Source organism: Pyrus communis, chromosome 8 (genome assembly GCF_041283825.1).
Source record: "Pyrus communis isolate YQ-2024b chromosome 8, ASM4128382v1, whole genome shotgun sequence".
Taxonomy (NCBI): Eukaryota; Viridiplantae; Streptophyta; class Magnoliopsida; order Rosales; family Rosaceae; genus Pyrus; species Pyrus communis.
This window is the reverse complement of record NC_142572.1, coordinates 1,240,062-1,258,186: the sequence shown is the minus strand read 5'-3', so window position 1 is coordinate 1,258,186 and position 18,125 is coordinate 1,240,062. Positions and strand designations below refer to the sequence as shown.

Below are 18,125 nucleotides of genomic sequence, written 5' to 3'. Positions count from 1 at the left end.
GATTGCTAGCGTGCCACTACTAGATATCGCTAGTAAATGAGATTTGAGTAATGGAGATTGCACTTAATTGACTTCGAACCAAAAAATTGTGCCATTAAATGGAAGTGATTTAACTTTAAGTTCTTTTTTTACCTTGCGTATTACGGATTTACATATGTAGAGAATTGTGTCATAACATGCAAGTGGTGAAGAGAAAGAGAAATTGCTTAGGTGCTTTGGTGAAGGGAAAGAGATATTGCTTAAATTAACAAAGTTAAGTTGTGCATGTAGCTCTTTCGTTTTATCAATGAGAGCCTTGTAGCAACTATGACTTACTATTCAAACTCGAATTTTTGAATGCCAACTGTTGTTTAGATTTAATGAAGGTGGTGAGCTTTTGTGTATATGGAAAAAGAAGCTCAACGTTTATTGGAGATAACTCACATAGTGCTTCTTTGCTAATGATTGTATGATCATCAAAGGGTGGAACGGTCATTTCCACGTGGTGATTTTATAGTTTTACTATAGTTCTACAACTTGCAAGGTTTAGTCATTATGAGTATTAATTGGTTGGATTTGTATCGTATTCTTGACAAGTTTGTAACTATACAGTTGTGGTTTTTCTTTTAATAAAGTTTAATTTGTTTCAAAAGAAAATTCCATATGGTAAATGAGTCATTTTAATCCACTACTAGTGTGGAAGCTAGATTTGTAGTTAGGGGAAAACTGACATGCCTCTGTTAGTTTTCCCGGTCTCTGGAAATGGTGGATAACCGTGACTTGCCACCAATTTTCTCTCTTTAAAAAAAAAAAAACTGTATTATATTTTAATCTGACTTCGTTGGCATCATAGAATGTGTTCACATAATCCCTGGTAATCAATTCCTATCTCCATGCAGAGTGCTGATGACCCTCACTATGCAATACGTTTCCAGCATTTCATGGCGGCTATTAAAGAAATGATTGGCCGAAAACGACTACGGTTGGCAAGTAGCCAAAGATACGCGGTAAAGAAAAGAACACCACCAATAAAACAATAGGTTATATATTTATATGTGGTTGACAAAGTAGGTACAGAAAATTCAGAAGTGGAACTGTGGAAGGGTTCCATGTTTGAACAAAAACAAGAAAAGTGAGGTAGGATAGAAATTAGGTTATTTTATATGCAATAAAATTAAAAGAAGAAAGTGATAAATAATTAAGAAATGTAACTGAAGAATTAGTAATTCACGTGTTAATAAATTATTTGTTGCTGTCATATTCTGGAAGTGGATGTTTGAGACTTTTCATACTGACGGATTGATGCAGCTTTTAGTTTCCCATGTCTATTTTGGACTTGTATAATATTTGGATTCAAAGAAAACAATGAGATCTACAAGACTTGTTATTACACAATGAGTTTAGATATAATTTGAGCGAATTAGGTGGTATATTATATTTAATTCAGAATTTAATATTGTAGGATGTTTTTATATTTTGTTATTTGCTAGTTATTTCCTTTCCTATTTAGATACCTAGGTTTTCTAGGATTAAGAACATTATAAATAGGTCATATTGGTTTTAGATTTATAGTCTTTTCGACTATTATCCAATAAACGTGAGCTTTCTCTTTATTTTTCTAATGCACTCTAGGACGTTCAAGCGAAAACATTTCGTTTGATTTTCCTTATTATATTTCGCTGCGTCAAAAAGGAACATCACTCACCATGCATTCACGGGCATGGCTGTTATATTTCTTTTTAATACTTAGAGGTAATGGAGGCGATAAGCTTTTGTGCATATGAAAAGGAAGCTTAGCTTTTGTTAGAGCCTTGGAGGTAACTCACAGAGTGCTTCTTTGCTGATGATTGCATGGTCAAAGGGTGGAGCGGTCATTTTCACGTGGTGCTTTTACTACAGTTCTACAATTTACAGGTTTGGTCAGCATGAGTGCTAATTGGTTGGATTTGTCTCGTATCCTTAATAAGTTTGTAATTGTAAAGTTGTGGGTTTTTTTCGCTTGTGTGACCTCTTGGTTACATTTGACCTGTCTTCTCTATATATGTTCTTAAGTCAGTTTTAATACAGTTTATTTGTTTCAAAAGAAAATTCCATATATGGTAAATGAGTCATTTCAATTGTATTATATTTTAATCTGACTTGGTTAGCACCATAGCATGTGTTCACCAAATCCTTGGTAATCATTTTCCTCTCTCCATGTAGAGTGCTGATGACATGCAATATTGTTCTAGCATTTCATGTCGACGATTAAAGAAATGATTGGCTGAAAGCGACTAAGGTTGGCAATTAGCCAAAGATACGCGGTAAAGTAACCCACCAATTAAAAAATACTGTATATATATGGTCGACAAAGTAGGTATAGAAATTTCAGAAGTGAAACTGTGGAAGGGTTCCTTGTTTGAACAAAAAACAATAAAAAAGTGATGTAGGACAGAAATTAGGTTATTTTACAGTAATAAAAATTAAAAGAAGAAAGCAATAAATAATCAAGAAAAGTAATTAGATAATTGGTAATTTACGTGTTAATAAGTTATTTATTGTTATCATATCCTGAAAGTGGATGTTTTGGACTTTTATACTGTCCAGATTGACACAACTTTAGCTTTGCATGCCTGTTTTAGACCCATATAATATATGTATTCAAAGAAAACAATGAGATTTAACAAACGACTTATTACACAATAAGTTCAGATAGAATTTGGGCAAATTAAGTTGTTTACAATATTAAATTCGGAATTTAATATCGTAGGATGTTTTCATATTTTGTTATGTGTTCATTCCCTTTCCTATTTAGATACCTAGAGTTTCTATGGTTAAGAACAACATAAATAGGTCATTTTGGTCTTAAATTTGTAATTTTTTTGGCTATTATTCAATAAACATAAGTTTTTTTCTCTCTTTTCCTAGTGAATTCTAGGGCGTGTAAGCGAAAACATTTCATTGGATCCTTCTTAGGGCTGGTTTGGTATTGCTGTGCTTTGAAAAAAAGCTGCTTTTGCTGTGCTGCGAGAATAAGCAGCTGTGAAATAAAACAACAAAGTGTTTGGTAAATTTTTTTGTAAAAGTGCTTTTGAAAAAAAAAACAGTATTATAGTGTTTGGTAAACTTTTATGTAAAACAGATGTGAAAAAGCTAGTTTTTCAAAGCTGGGTTTTACAGCTTCTTGTTTTTTGTTTTTTTTCACCCAAAACTGTGAAAAAAAGCTGAAGCTGAATGTTTACCAAACACAAAAACATATCCCAGCTTTTTTTAATAGCAACTTTTTTCAGAATTACCTCGGTACCAAATCAGGCTTTATTATATTTGGCTGCGTCAAAAGGGAACAGCACCCACCATGCATCCACGCGCGGGTGTGGGCGTAAGAAGTGAGGAAAGAGTAAACCAAAACTTATTATTGCTAAGTGCGAGCAAGTTGTAGCCCGACTTTGTTTACCCTCACATATACGATACAGGCATATATAATATAATTCATCCAATTTCTACGCGTTTAATCATTTGACCACCTCCTATAAATACTTGAGGCTTCATTCACTCCTAAACATAACCAGCAGATTACAATATTCACAGAGCCAAAAACACTGTAATCATCTTCGTGCTAGCTAGCTACTCGCAAAACCAAAGCTATAAGCTGCATCTAGCTTGCAATACACACACACACACACACACACGCATCCTTAAGCACCAAAATCTACCACAAGATGAGCTCCTCCAGAATGTTATTAATGTACTTTCTACAGCTACTTGTTGGTTTGGCTACCACCTTGGTGATGGTGCAAGGCCAGGGCCAACTTACGCGCGTTGGATTCTATTCGCGTACATGTCCGGCAGCTGAGTCTATTGTCAAACAAACAATTCAAACTCATTTCAACTCCAACCCTTCCGTTGCTCCCGGCTTGTTAAGGATGCACTTCCATGACTGCTTTGTCCAAGGTTGTGATGCTTCTGTCCTTCTTGACGGCCCTAATACTGAGAAAACCGCTGGGCCTAACCTCGGTTTAAGAGGTTGGGAAGTCATTGATGATGCAAAGACCAAGCTCGAAGCTGCATGCCCCGGGGTTGTTTCTTGTGCAGATATTCTCGCCCTCGCTGCCCGTGATTCCGTGGTTCTCGTAAGTATTCATTATTTATTTGATTGTTCCTCTTGTGCTTGTTAATTTTGAGTTAATATATCGGTAAAAACAACTATACATTCGTACTCTCCTCTAACGTACATAATTTTACTTATTGCAGACTAAAGGATTCACTTGGAATGTGCCCACTGGAAGAAAAGATGGACGAGTTTCGCTGGCCACAGAGACTAGTAATTTGCCAGGCTTTAGAGATTCGATTGATGTACAAAAGGCCAAGTTCCAAGAATTGGGTCTCAACACTCAAGATCTTGTCACGCTTGTTGGTGCACACACCATTGGCACCTCAGCATGCCAGTTCTTCAGGTACAGGCTGTATAACTTCACCACCACAGGAAATGGCGCTGACGAAACAATAAACCCTTTATTCCTTGCCCAACTAAGATCAATTTGCCCTGAAAATGGTGACACGGCGAGGCGTGTTGATTTAGACACGGGCAGCGCAAGTCGATTCGATGCAACTTTCTTCACAAATTTGAAGAATGGTCGCGGAATACTTGAGTCGGATCAGAAGTTATGGACCGACGCCACCACTAAAAGTTTTGTCCAACGATTTTTGGGCGTGAGAGGCTTACAAGCATTGAATTTCAACGTCGAGTTTGGAAAGTCGATGGTGAAAATGAGTAACATCGGTGTAAAATCTGCCGCAAATGGTGAAATCCGCCGCATTTGTTCTGCAGTCAACTAACGAAATGGCCCACATTCTTTGATATTTCGACTAATTACTTATTAATTATTTTTGTTATTTTGTTGGCACAATCAAGCCATGTTTGTATTACTTTCTTTTCGTTCCTCATGTGTCTTCAAAGAGAAAGATACTTTGATCTCATTCTTTGGTTTTTGTAAGCTGTTTAATATCATTCTTTTAAAGGAGGTTTAACAAAACCACATTTATACCTTTCTCTGGTACTATTCATTATACCTTTAAAAATGACTTTTTCATTAAAAGGGAAGTTTTTTTGACTTTTCGTTAGTTTTCCTTTCTTTTAATTCAAAGTCAAATACTTCATTTTAATCTGTCCCACTTTACCCTATTTCGTCAACAAAATTACAGAAGCGTTAGCTTCCCAAATGTGGCAGCGGCCGTTTGATCTTTTCAACATTGAATATGGGGATTAGTTAAAGAAGTTGTTAGTTATAGTCTACTGGGGAGGTGGCAAAACATATTCCAATATTGGAAATTCTTTGCAGATTCAGTCAATACAAGTAATCGATCATATGAACAACAGACAAAAAACAACGTTCTTTTGCAACAACTGCATATCCCTTCGTATTGTTACAGATTTGGTAAAACAGAACATGTCATAAAAATCACCTTTCTTCCATCTCCTACTTGCAGATGTTCTATGACGAGCTCGGACATTTCTCGGCTACAAACAAAAAATCCCTCTGAAGGAACAAATCCATACTTGGATCTGAGTAGGAACGAATGGTAACTGTCAAATCCACCGCTCAAGCCTAGAACTCCACTTCCTGTAAACTGATCCTGTTGGACGCGTAATAGGAATCGCTCGGTCAGATATCCTGCCTCTCTATCAAGTGCCACTGGTTGCCTCACCAGCCTTTTTCTTCTCCCTTTTCTTCTTGTTTCGCAACGCATTCTTGCTCAATCTCCTTCGTTAAATTAGCATGAACAAGCATTTCATAAGAATATGAAAATCCAGGTCATTAAGGAAAGAGGAAACAAAAAACTTTATGTAAGTACTTACTCCGTAGGGCTCTCTCCAAACAGCTGCCAGTAAACAATTATTGACGCCATCAGCATCACCGTCACGTCAAGCAAATGGTTCATTACAACAAAAAGAACAAAAGGTTTTACACACGGTTGTCAACATTTTATGTATTATGAACTCGGCCATGATATGGATAGAACCAACTTAGAAAAATAGAAACCAAATTAAGCAATACAAGTCATGTAAACCTGAGCCTGAACAGCAGCAGCAGCCTTAGCATGTGGGGGCCGATATGCAGCAGGCTTTTGTGCAGGAGGTTTGCTAGTGCTAGCTTTTACAGAAGCTTGAGAATTTTTTGACCTTTCTTGAAAAATTTATAAAAGTTCCTCAGTGAACTTCAAAACATACAGGTAATAATTCAAATCCACAATCAACAAAGTTTTGAGAATTCTACACAAGAGCAACCTTGAGGTTTTGTTTCTACAACTTTTAATGACTCAATGGACTTGACAAATTCGGCAATGTCACCGAATTTGTCTGGTGACTCTGGTTTCCAATCAACCTGAACAAATAGTTGGCGCCAGGAAAGAAAAGAAAAAGTCAGTCAGGTGTGAACAAAATAGAAGAGTTGTTTTGGGACAGTCTAAAAGCATATCCCCAATGGAGGCTACTAAATTTATACCCCAAGTAGGCAAATTCATCCGAAATGGGGGTGCAAAACTGACCTCTGACCTCTGGTACAACTTGTCAAACATCTTCTTGAAGAATTGTAGTGGAATAATCTTAATCCTTCAATGCAGAGAAAAATAAATATGAAGTGGTGAACTGGTAAATAAGCTTGTTTGAAGAAGAACAGCAGACTAAGTATTCAATTGAACAGGTATGGAAAAATGTTCACACACCACCAACATAATATGCAAGAGATGAGCAAATATGCTCAGGCTGCCGTAGCTGCTTTCTCAAATGAAACAATCCAAACTGATACAAAAGTGAGAATAGATTTCTTCTTATTGGCCGGGAAGGTAAGAATAGTCTATAACGTGAAGATGAACAAATTTTGTGACCATAGATAAAAGAATATGATAAACACAACTTGGAAATTGATAAACAGTTAAAATGCATGAGAGAAATTTTCGATAGGCACATGGTAAAAATTGTTTTAGTGCACTAAATCAGTTTGAAGAAGTGCAATACTATATACTCGGCCCTCTTTCAAACCCCGAAAATCTACACAATAGTAAACATACCCATTGTCAACTTGTAGTCTGGGAGCCGTTGTCACAGTCATGAAATAACGTCCATCTGGAGCAGCGGTGTAGCTAGGATTTTCAAATAATGGGTCATAATATCAACCAAAAAGCTGCATTGGGTCATTTCGTCAAGCACCTAGTAGGCACTTGTTAGTTCCTGCCAACATATGTCGACGACTACTATTACTTGTACAGGCTTGTTGAGGGTGAATGTAGGATATTGTGAAGTAATATTGAAGACTTTCAAGGCTCTTCAACTAAAACATTTCACACAAGAAGAGAGAACATGAAGACAAATATGATAGAAGGAAATAGAAGAAGTAGGACGAGGAGGTCGTAATTTAGTTTGCCTTAGCTGTTTGTAGGGTCAAATACAATATACAAGTAAATATAGATAGAGTTTTTAAAGTTATTGAGATCATTGACAACCAATGACCCCATGCTGGCTCCGCCACTAATCTGGAGACCATTCGCTTGTCACAAACAATTCAGCCCTAGTTGTCCCAAGCTGTTTTTTCTCTATACAGTCCCAAAAGGCCTATGTGGCAAACAAAAGACAAATGGACTTGAGAAATCATAATGAGCATATGATGCAAATGTGAAAACCAGTAAAAGTAACATATGATGAGTTTCTTGCATAAAATTTAATATACGGTGAGCACAAAGAATGCTATCTCAAAAGTTCAAAACAGCAAATAGTACTAACTTAATAACGTACCATATCACCAGGTAAGTTACCAAAGCCAGCCAAACACAGAACTGCAAACCAGATAATTAAGGCCACAATCATAGACTTTTTTAGCTTTGTCTCCTCTAAGAAAGAAATATAATAATTTCTTATGTTGGTTAATGTTCTCAAGTAAGCAACAATTGTCAAGGATACATTTTCCCTTCGGATTCCATCGGATAGTATTGTATGGCCCTGTTCCAAGCTCAAGAAGAGGATTGCACTTCTTGTCAAACACGGTAGCTTTTGCAGGCATATAACTATGAACATTTTCGAAAAAATGCATAAAGAAATTAACATTCGAACCCGAATAAGGGAAATATTGCACTAAACCTTGCTATTGCAATAATTCTAAAGAACCGGTATAGGTTGAATGAAATGTGTTCAGAAAAAGGGATGCACAGGCAGGTTCAGCAGCTGCCATAGCAAGCTGACAGACTTATACGTCAAGGAGAGATTACCCTGCTCATGAAAGTTTTGAACAAGTGGTTTACAGGTTAGATTTATACAGACCAATCTTGGATTTTTAGGCCAGGGACAATTCTGCTTAAATAATATAATTCTTAAAGCGGTTAGGGACTTCCTCTTCAACCCAGTGCGTCTCAGATTCAGACACTCTCCCACCCTCACCCAAGGTAGCTTAGAGTAGTAACATCGCTTGTAATAATGAAATTATATATAATTGTTCCTTTTTTCAATTAAATCTCCTTTCTAAATGTGATGCTACTCTCTACATTGTTTCCCTTGTCCTCTTATTTAGCTCAATCTATCAAAAACAAATCAACCAAACACTAAGAAACCGAAAGCACTACTATATCATCATTTTCTGCAACCAAACGGCGCCTAATTCATCTTCAGCAGGGTTTATACATACATACATACACACACACACACACACACATATATATATATATATATATATTATATTTCCATAAATGAAAACAATTCACCGAACTTAACAATTCTGTCCATCGACAGTGTAATTACTTTAAATAATGATTTTTTTAACTTTGTTTTTATTTATCACGTTATCACCGAAGGACTTATGTAATTGACTTTTTATTAAGTGTATGCCATTACAATTAAATTTCAATTTTGTGTATAACATTGTATTGTTTTAATGATAACGTTTGAGATTGTAATATTAATAAAATTTCAGAGTTCAATCTTTAACTTACAAAATAAAAAATAAAAAATGAGTGGAGATAGACAAATATGTTGACTGTTTTAAATGGGCCGGACATCGCAACCGACCGCTGATTTGAACAAGTTAAAAGGAGCGGCGTAGATGCTAAAACCCTTAAACCCGCGTATTATCCAAACCGCGACCCGAAAAGCTTTGGAACAAGAAGAAGGGTCGAGAAGGAAGGAGGCTTTGTGCTCCTCCTCCTCCATCACAATTCACAATTACAGTTTACAACCCGACGCAGCAAGGTACGATATCCTCCTCTCAGCTTTCTGTATTCATGGAGATTAATATCATAACTTTGCTTTCTGATTTTTCTTTTCTTTTTTGAAGGTGATTTGAATTTTCTTTCAATTTTTTTTAAATAAATTTGTTTGCTTTTTGGTCATGCGTTTCCAAATTTTTTTTTCTTGGATTTTCAGAACCCATAAAACTAACCCCTTTTTTTTTCCAGAATTTTTAGGACCCTTTGCGATTTTCGTCATAATTTGGGATTTATTTCTCCTATTATTTGGTTGTGTTAATAGAATAGGAATGATGTTTACTTGGTTTTGTTGCATTTTGTATGGTTATTATGTAATTGGGCATTTGATACTATCTGGTTTGTATTTAGTTTTCGTGTTTTTCGACAAATTCATACGGGCTAATTGGTCAATGACACTTGAAGAATGCTAGTTTAGAAGTTTGAAGCTTCATGTGAGAGTTAGAAGGCACCCGAAGATTATTTTCCGAGGATGAACACCGTTCAGATATCATCCTGCCAACCTAGCATCTATTTCAGGAACCCATCTCAATCTCTCTGCCTCTATTCTAATCCGTATTTGCTTCCAAACCGTGCTAAATGTCTCCTTGGAACTTCATTGAAACCAAAACGTAATGCACGAATCCATCAGCAATGTGTGGCTATACTGAAGAACCAGCAATGCGGGGTCGTATCTAAGTACCACCGATCTGCACCTGTCTGCTTATTGGGTGGCAAGGGAAAGAATGAAAACGGTGATGAGGTAAAAGACCTTTCTGCATGCTGCTACAAAATACTTGAGTTATTTATTATGCTTGAACTATCTTCCTTTAAATGGAATGGAAATTTCATTCGACTTACTAACTGTCTTCAAAGTTTCTGCCTTTCCATATTGATATTGGTTCAAATGTCCCCTAGGAACCATCTTATCTTCCTCACCTAAATTTTTGAGATTCCGGTGCTTTCCCGTAGTAATATCAGGATTGTTCTGCTAGGGGCCAATTTTGTACCTGTCACACGCCTCATTGAATGCAAGTAGTTACGTGCATGATTAGTCATGTAGATCTTAAGTTGAGTGATAGCATTATCTTCTCATAAGTCTTGTCTTTCTCTTAATCATCCCTCCTGATTCTTCTTAAGTAGAGCATCTGCTGTATTTAAAAGTAGCATCAATCACATGACCTGCTTTCATTCACTTAATGAGTTAATTTCTCCGATGCTCCCCTAATTTAACATTCATATATTTAGTCGGTCCAAATTGTAACTTATGATGTACTTTTTTAACAGAAATAGTCCTTTGAGTGCCAGTTGTTATGTCAGCATAGCATGTAGACCAATTAAATCATTATTCTTAGAGTGGGAGGAGAAATTTCGAAGAAATCACATGCATAATAAGAAAAATAAATAAGCGATTCTTATTCACACGATCAAACAGATTTTAGGTTACATGCACAATAATTGCTCTTTGTTTAGCATGAATAGTGAAGATCAGTTTGCTCGTAAATATGACCATGTGATGCTTTAGATGATCACCAAAAATAAAAGTAAAATTATAATACACAATTTACCCGCTAAACTCAATAATGTCACTTAATGGGGTTAAATTATAAATGTGTTATTTTGAAGTTCAACAACATATGGTACATTTTCTAAGTTAAGAGAGCAGTGTTGACATTTATTGTTTACTTAAAATTTGCAAGTATTTGGTGCATTACCTATCTTATACATCAATCTTTGAGTCTTCAAGTACACAAGCATATAGACTAAACAAGGTCAGAAGCACAAACTTTTTGTTTTCTACTTACTCTTTTTAGGGCTTTATGAAAAGAAAAAAAATCCTACATTTTCCTATCATGTTTTCCTTGTCATCATTGTAATGTTTCTTCTTTAGATTTGAAATGATGCTTTGTATGCATTTTTATTAAAAGTATCATGATTTAATCAAAGTCAATTTTGTAGAGTAATTGGTGTTGGGTATTGATGGGAGGAATTATTATGTATTTTATGGCATATGTATGAAGATGTGTGCCCAAATTATAAAAAGGGAAGAGTTGAGAAGGATGGATGCTCATTAACTTCTGCAAGTTTCTTGTAATCGTGCAAATGCATTCCAGTGACACCATATTCTCACTGCACTTCTTAATGCAAACAGGGTTCCCCCTGGAAGGCTCTTGAGAAAGCAATGGGTAATTTCAAAAAGGAAGGGTCGATAGAGGATGTGCTACGTCAGCAGATTGAAAAGAACGAATTCTATGAAGAGAAAGGTGGGGGCGGAGGTGGCAAAGGAAGGGGCGGTGGTGGCGGTGGTGATGGTATAGGTGGCTCTGGTGGAACAGAAGATGAAGGCTTTGCTGGAATCATGGATGAAACACTGCAAGTGATTCTAGCAACTGTTGGGTTTATTTTTCTGGTAATAATCCCACACTCTTGCTGTTTCTTGATCAGGCTTTGTGTATATCTTGTGTTTTACCATTTTATCCTCATCAATAAATTATGTTCTTCTAACTGTTTTCTTAGCAAAGGGTGATTTAGGATTTTCAAGAAGCAATAATGTCATTGAGTATTCAAGTAAAACAGTTATGATTTCTGTTTTAATTTCTTCAATGTGATGTTTTGAATAACATGCTTTAGTTAAGAGGTTCAAGTTGATGCCTTTGGAAAGACATTTCTCAAGGCCTTTACAGTTTCACCTCTTTTTGTTGATTTAGGCTGGGAAATAGGAAAACAATGAGTCTTTGGGAACAGTGTTGGGCGGGGGTAACAGCTTCTGTAACTTTTTTTGTCGTTCATACAAATCATCTCATTTTGATACTGCTTTCAGTGCAAGGTTGTGTTTAAGTCCGTCCTTCTAATCCTCTGACTGTTAACAGAATTGTTGGATTGTTTTCATAAAGTTGGCTTGTTTAGAAAATGTTTTACTGGTTCCCTATCATACATTTGGAAGTCTATAGTACCTTTTAAGATACTAGTCTTAGGTTTGATTATTGTTAGTTGGAGGATGAATACTTGTGATATGGTTCGGAGGAGATGGTCGTCTTGGCGTCTTTGATTCCAAAGGTGTATGAGTATGTGTAATCGTTTGCTCCTTTATTGGTCATTGCTCTGTCCTTGTGGCAGGGATCGTTTAGGGAGTCTAATAAGCTTGGATATTCCAGTTTCATGCAAGGCCGTATTGTGTGAGAAGTATAAGTTCTTCGGAGGGAGAAAGAAGGATATAGTGCAGGGATGATGGGAAGTTTTTCAGTATTGTGGATGGAAAGGAATATGAGGATTTTTGTAGGAGCTAGTGTGTGAGGAGGTGGATCACTTGTGGGGGATAGGGTTGGATTTAGAGCGTCGGTGTCTTCAGAGTTCAAAAATAATACTTTTCGGGCTATTTTATTTTTCTGACTGAAGGGCTTCCGTGCAAAAAAGCCAAGCCTATTTATTCTAATATTTTCAATAAGAGCTATGATAATTCCTAGTAGTTGTAGATCATCAGATAAAGAATCTGGATGTGTAATATTACTCTTTTACCCAATATGTATTTACATTTCATACTCGAATGGTTTTCTTGCAGTATGTTTACATCATCAGTGGTGAGGAGATTACTCGGCTGGCAAAGGACTACATCAAGTTTGTGTTTTCAGGGTCCAAGAGTATCCGTTTGCAGCGTGCAATGTACAAGTGGGGAAGGTTCTTCCACACGTTGACTGAGAAGAAGGAATATGATAAGTTCTGGTTGGAGAAGGCCATTCTCACCACCCCAACTGCGTATGATTCGCCTGAAAAGTACCGCAATCTTGTTAGATCTTTAGAACCAGATTCTGATGACGACGACGACGAAGAATAGTACAAATCACATTGTATAAACCCTTTCCCTCCACGTTGTTCCATTTCCTGTTTATTTCGAAGGATTGTATAATTTTTTAGTGCAAGTTATTCAGTTTCTTTTTTGGGTATAATTTTCCAGTTTAAACCCTACATTTTATAGCACTTGAGAGTTTAAGATCCTAAAATAATAAAGTTGTCACTTTTCTGCAGAACCTGCATTTACCAAGCTTTCCTAATACAATGTAGCAAAACCTTGGACATTCTCTCCTCCGTTGTGATTCAATCAAGCTCGAAAATGTGAATCGGTCGAAAATCAATCGTGACCGCCTCGCCTTCGACTGTAATCGAAACACAGACAGGAGAGCCCCATCGTTTTCACTCTCTTTGTTTAAATACAAAATTTAAAGAGAAATACAAATCATCTATCAACCTATACATATAAGAGCTGGAAAATATTGAAACCTGTGACATAAGGAAGAGATCTGCTGGACATAAGGGAGATCTGCTGGCGAGGAGAATTGAAAGGTGGGACAACGATGGGGAGGAATGGTGTATCACTTCCCTTGTAATTTGATTCAGTTTGTTTTCGGGGTCGGTTGGTTGCTGCTTAGTTGCGTTGTTCCTGGTTAATGCAGGTTGTTTTTTTCGGTTGCTGGCTCGTAAGAGCCTTTGTTGTGCTGCTCTGTTGAGTGATGAGCTCTGCAACCCCAGTCCACCGCTCCAGCTGCTACTAACGCTGCGAATGGTCCTTCTTCCCACTCAAATGGTGTCAATAATGGCGGTTCATCTTCTTCTGAAAACGCTTGTACCCATCACCATGGAGACTTAGTTGGTGCTGGTGGCCCTGGTACTGGAGATCTCTTGAAGAGGCTGGATTTCAGTATAAGAACTATGTGGCCTCGCTTCGTACTTGGAATCTCAAGCTTGGTAAAGTGCAGCAAAAAGTGTCAATACATAACCTGAAATGTCATAACAATCAATCCCTTTGTTTTGACTCGTTCATTATCTACGTGCTTATGTGCATGTAGATACGGACCTTCTCTCAGCTTGAATGTCATTGATATCACCATTTGTTAAACATAATGCTGATTCTGCCAGATTGTATCAAATTTCTTATCGATCAACTACGACATCTTATTACTGACATATCAACATGGCAAAGTCCTTGTTCCATCCGACTGGCTTATGAAGGAATCACAAAAATAGGTGTCCTCAGCACTGAAAAGTTTGCAGGTGATGCTGTTTTTTTGTATTAACTTTGCACAATCAACGGAGCTTTCATATTCCTCACTTGTGTACGTACCTTTTCCTATCAGTTTAATGAGTAGTGAAGGTTTGTACTTCTGATGTTAAAGATCAAGTTATCGGAACAAATTTCTGGTATGATTAGCTTATTTCTTTGTTCATTTGCATGCGTGCATGTTGGAAACGCCAGAATTCCTATAGATATTCTGTAGAAACAAAAAGAAAACACCATCCAAGTTTTAAAATTATAAATCTAATGACGGGGGACTCCAGTGAAATGTACATGCCAACGGTGTCAAGAGTGTTGGCCTGTCTCCTCGAGAAAGGGTGGACTATCAGCTCATTTCTGTCAACATCCAGGTATGCCATTTCCTACATTTACTCAACTATGTTTAATTTACACAGTTAATCTCTCAGGCTCATTTTCGTGATATAATTTACTGTAACAGCCGTTTGGACAGTTCCAGCTTTTCAAGACCAAGATATCTCCCTCTTCGTGCAGTAAATCCTAATTTCGTTCTTCTTATTTTACTAATTATGGGCATGCATTTTCAATATTTCTGTATAATATTCATTCAAAATCAAGAGAGCCACATGCCGTTACACATGACATGTGAACATGAAATTAAAAAAGATAAGGTAACTTGTAAACTTGAATCAGAATCTAGAGAGCCATATGCCAGAACATATGCCGGTAAATAGGGGCATGCATTTTGTTCTTACAACACACATACAATGTATATATCGTTTGTACAAGTTCCTTTCCCATCAAACAAAGGTGATGTTTTTCTGGTATGGAACGAAATGTGCATATAATCATATATGAGCCTTAATTATAATCCGTAAACGGAACTACAAATAATGCTTTTCTTTGCAGCATTGAATTGCATCGATGAGCATCTCATCAACCCCATACTTGAATCTGAAACCTGAATCCAAGAGCTTCTTTGACGACAGACCAGGTGCTTTCTCACCTTTAACCTCTCTTAAATAGCTGCACAGAATGATCAAAATGAACCGATACGAAAGATATTTTGATTTCATTCTCGAGATTGGAACACAACGAGAGAATCACGTTCATAATATGAAGACTAACATTTGACGTACCTTACTGAGGGTATTTGGAACTCCGGGTATTTGGCAGAAAGAAACTCAGCCATTTGTACAAGGGTTATGACATGTGATGAGCAATTGTACCTCCCTTTTGCATTATGATGTTCGAAAAGGAAAATGTGCGCTCTGGCAACATCATCGACATGCGCCATAGGCGTATTAATATGAAAGCTAAGCTTATCAAGGTTACCAAAGACCAGAGCCAGTGTACTGTGAACGGAGCCGGGAAGCTTAGGACAAATGAAGGGGCCAACAACAAAAGAAGGTATTACTGTCACAACATCCAACCCATATTTCTCTGAAAATTCAAGAACTGCCTTCTCAGTTAATGTCTTTGAAATCATGTATGACCCTCCATGTGAAATGTTAGCTTTAATGTAATCTACGTCGCTCCAAAAACTTTCATCCACTTCCTCCACATCATTGCCGCTGCCAAACACGACAGCGGATGCACTAGAAGTGTACACAACTCGTTTCACTGTTTTTGCATTTAAGCACGCCTTCAGAATGCCGAGAGCTCCATCAATTGATCTTTTGGTCACTACTTGTTCTGGTTCCTTGTCTTGGAAATCGACTGGAGTGGCAACATGGAACACTCCGATGCATCCTTCAACGGCTGCATTGAAGTTGTCCGGGTTGCTGAGATCCGCTGTGAAAATTTTGAGCCTTTCGGTTGCTCCTGGTAGACTTGTGAGGTAGCTTAGATCTCTCTGGTTCTCTGGCATATACTAAGAGCGGTTTTAATATGGAACGAGACACAAACATGGAGCTCAATCGAAAACTAAAACCATAATTAATTGTTTAATCTAAACTACGTATTAACAAACTCTATTTGTCAACCAAAAGAAGGTAAAAAATCCAAATTAACCATGTCAACAAAGCTAAGAAAAACAACCAAAATTAAAGTTCTAGGTAATATAGTAAAGGGAACTGTTATTACACTGCAAAAATCACATTCTCCACTCTTCACAAATGTATTTTTCTTTCTAATTATAGAAAGTTTGGAGTGCAAAATGAGATTTTTGGAATGCCAGTAATAATTTCCAATAGTAAATTAAACACAAAATAGTTTTATTGGTTTTGTTCAAAGTCTCATAGCCAAGTAACCATATCAGTTGCTTCCACTTTATGTTTTTTTTGCCCCAAATATAATAAACTTTTAGGGACGAAATAGTTATCTAGAAACAATCATTAAATGTATGAACTGCCTCTTCAGCGACGAAACATAATTTAAGGTCGTCACCCAAAAACTTAACGGCCATTTTATATTTTTGTCTCTCTGTAAACTTTTTATTTATTTATTTTTTAATTTTAATAAGCACATGCATATCATTTACCTTGGATCAGTTCGTCTGAGGCCTTTACCCTATTATCTTACAAAGGAATAGTTTAAGAAAAAATAAAAATCGAAACACCAAAAATAAAATTTTTGTTTGGAATTTCCTGCACATAGAGCTTATAATACAAGGGAAAAATTTTCAAGATATGTTGATATGAATTATAGTTGTATAGATTTAATAAATAAAAAAATCAACAAATCAAAAACCCGATAAACAGCAACAAAAACAAAGCTTTATTTCAATATTTCAAAAGCCGGATCCAATATAAAATAAAAAATAAAAAACCTTCATAATTTTTTAACTTTACCTGCAGGGTGTGATCTAACAGTAGTATTCACAGAGTAGCCTTGATCAAGAAGCCTCATAACCAGCCAAGAACCTAAGAACCCTGAACCACCTGTTACACATACAACTCTTCCTGATCTCTCTCCTTCCATTTCTCTCTCTCTCCCTGAACCACCTGTTACACATACAACTCTTCCTGATCTCTCTCCTTCCATTTCTCTCTCTCTCTCTCTCTCTCTCTCTCTCTCTCTCTCCTGCCTTCAAGTTCAATCAAATCAAGTCTGGTTGATAATTTGCCAGGTCATTGAAGTCTCAGTGTAATCATGAAAGTTTATCTTGGTGGGGACTGTTTCTACCTTAACTGTCTCTGTCTAGTAATTTTCGTACTGGTTGAGTGGCACTGCTTGACATGTTTCTTCATTGACAAAGTCCGTTTTACATCCAAAACATGTCTTAAGAAGAGTAGAGGGTGTAAAGTGAGACATTATAGAATGTAGGGGCAAAGTGAGATTTTATGTGAAGTAGAGAGGGCATAGATAAAAATCAAGGCTATGTTTTGCGATGATTATATTTGAAGTTTGTTGTTGATTTTCAATTAGAAAATAATTGATAATGTTGTTTTGACATTTCTTTTAATTGAAGGCTTGGTGTTGTTTAGTAATTTAATTTCAACTTCGTATGGTTGAAACATTAGAAAAAGTCTCTAAGTTATATTGTTTATGCTTTGCGTGGATGATGATGTATAAATTGAATTTTAATTAGTATTGACGTTGTTTTGGTTACAAGTAGGGGTGGTTTGGGTCGGAATATCCCGAACGGAAACACCTAACTTGAATCTCAAGCCAATAATTTTCGAGAAGAAATTTTATAACCCAAAACCAAACCGAATTATCGCGATTCCTAGCAGCAATACAAGTTAATTCCATTTTTATATCAAAATTTTATAGGCAAAAGAACGATGTCGTATTTAGCCATTTTAATTCTTAAAAACTATAAAAGATGACCAATTGATTAGTCCACAGCCCTTTCCAAATGCCTTAATTATGAATGCCTATTCAAGCAATTTTCCATTTTTTCAAAGAATACAGCCAATACCAATCTTGCCCTCTCTTTTCTGCTAGATATGGCCATCATTTTGTTTTCCCA

The 18,125-nt window shown here is 36.6% G+C and overlaps 3 protein-coding genes and 1 pseudogene across 7 annotated transcripts; 2 read left to right on the top strand and 2 right to left on the bottom strand.

Annotated features, from left to right (window-relative positions):
- The first annotated feature begins 3,531 nt into the window (after positions 1–3,531).
- Positions 3,532–4,969, top strand: LOC137716725 (peroxidase N1-like). The gene is made up of 2 exons (XM_068456104.2): positions 3,532–4,088; positions 4,210–4,969. Exons 1-2 carry the CDS (start codon positions 3,678–3,680, stop codon positions 4,792–4,794), a joined length of 996 nt encoding a protein of 331 aa, XP_068312205.1. The 5' UTR covers positions 3,532–3,677; the 3' UTR covers positions 4,795–4,969.
- A 406-nt stretch (positions 4,970–5,375) lies between these two features.
- Positions 5,376–8,012, bottom strand: LOC148694568 (uncharacterized; annotated as a pseudogene). The gene is made up of 9 exons (XR_015965055.1): positions 7,913–8,012; positions 7,748–7,788; positions 7,485–7,567; positions 7,027–7,098; positions 6,505–6,568; positions 6,242–6,341; positions 6,028–6,143; positions 5,816–5,838; positions 5,376–5,720 (listed from the first exon to the last, which is right to left on the bottom strand). The product of XR_015965055.1 is annotated as an uncharacterized LOC148694568 (transcript).
- Positions 8,013–9,050: 1,038 nt separating this feature from the next.
- Positions 9,051–13,208, top strand: LOC137718185 (uncharacterized). Of its 3 annotated transcripts, none has more exons than XM_068457683.2 (4): positions 9,051–9,190; positions 9,610–9,946; positions 11,336–11,593; positions 12,743–13,208. In XM_068457683.2, exons 2-4 carry the CDS (start codon positions 9,677–9,679, stop codon positions 13,013–13,015), a joined length of 801 nt encoding a protein of 266 aa, XP_068313784.1. In that variant the 5' UTR covers positions 9,051–9,190; positions 9,610–9,676; the 3' UTR covers positions 13,016–13,208. The 3 variants fall into 3 exon arrangements, with proteins under 3 accessions (XP_068313784.1, XP_068313785.1, XP_088554956.1); XM_068457684.2 differs by having other exon boundaries at positions 9,059–9,190; positions 9,556–9,946; XM_088698830.1 differs by having other exon boundaries at positions 9,063–9,190; positions 9,618–9,946.
- Positions 13,209–14,918: 1,710 nt separating this feature from the next.
- Positions 14,919–17,415, bottom strand: LOC137718594 (vestitone reductase). Of its 2 annotated transcripts, XM_068458144.2 has the most exons (4): positions 17,155–17,415; positions 17,002–17,091; positions 15,349–16,072; positions 14,919–15,235 (listed from the first exon to the last, which is right to left on the bottom strand). In XM_068458144.2, the coding sequence occupies exons 1-4, from the start codon at positions 17,192–17,194 to the stop codon at positions 15,094–15,096; spliced, it is 996 nt and encodes a 331-aa protein (XP_068314245.2). In that variant the 5' UTR covers positions 17,195–17,415; the 3' UTR covers positions 14,919–15,093. The 2 variants fall into 2 exon arrangements, with proteins under 2 accessions (XP_068314245.2, XP_088554955.1); XM_088698829.1 differs by lacking the exon at positions 17,155–17,415 and having other exon boundaries at positions 17,002–17,146.
- Positions 17,416–18,125: the final 710 nt, after the last annotated feature.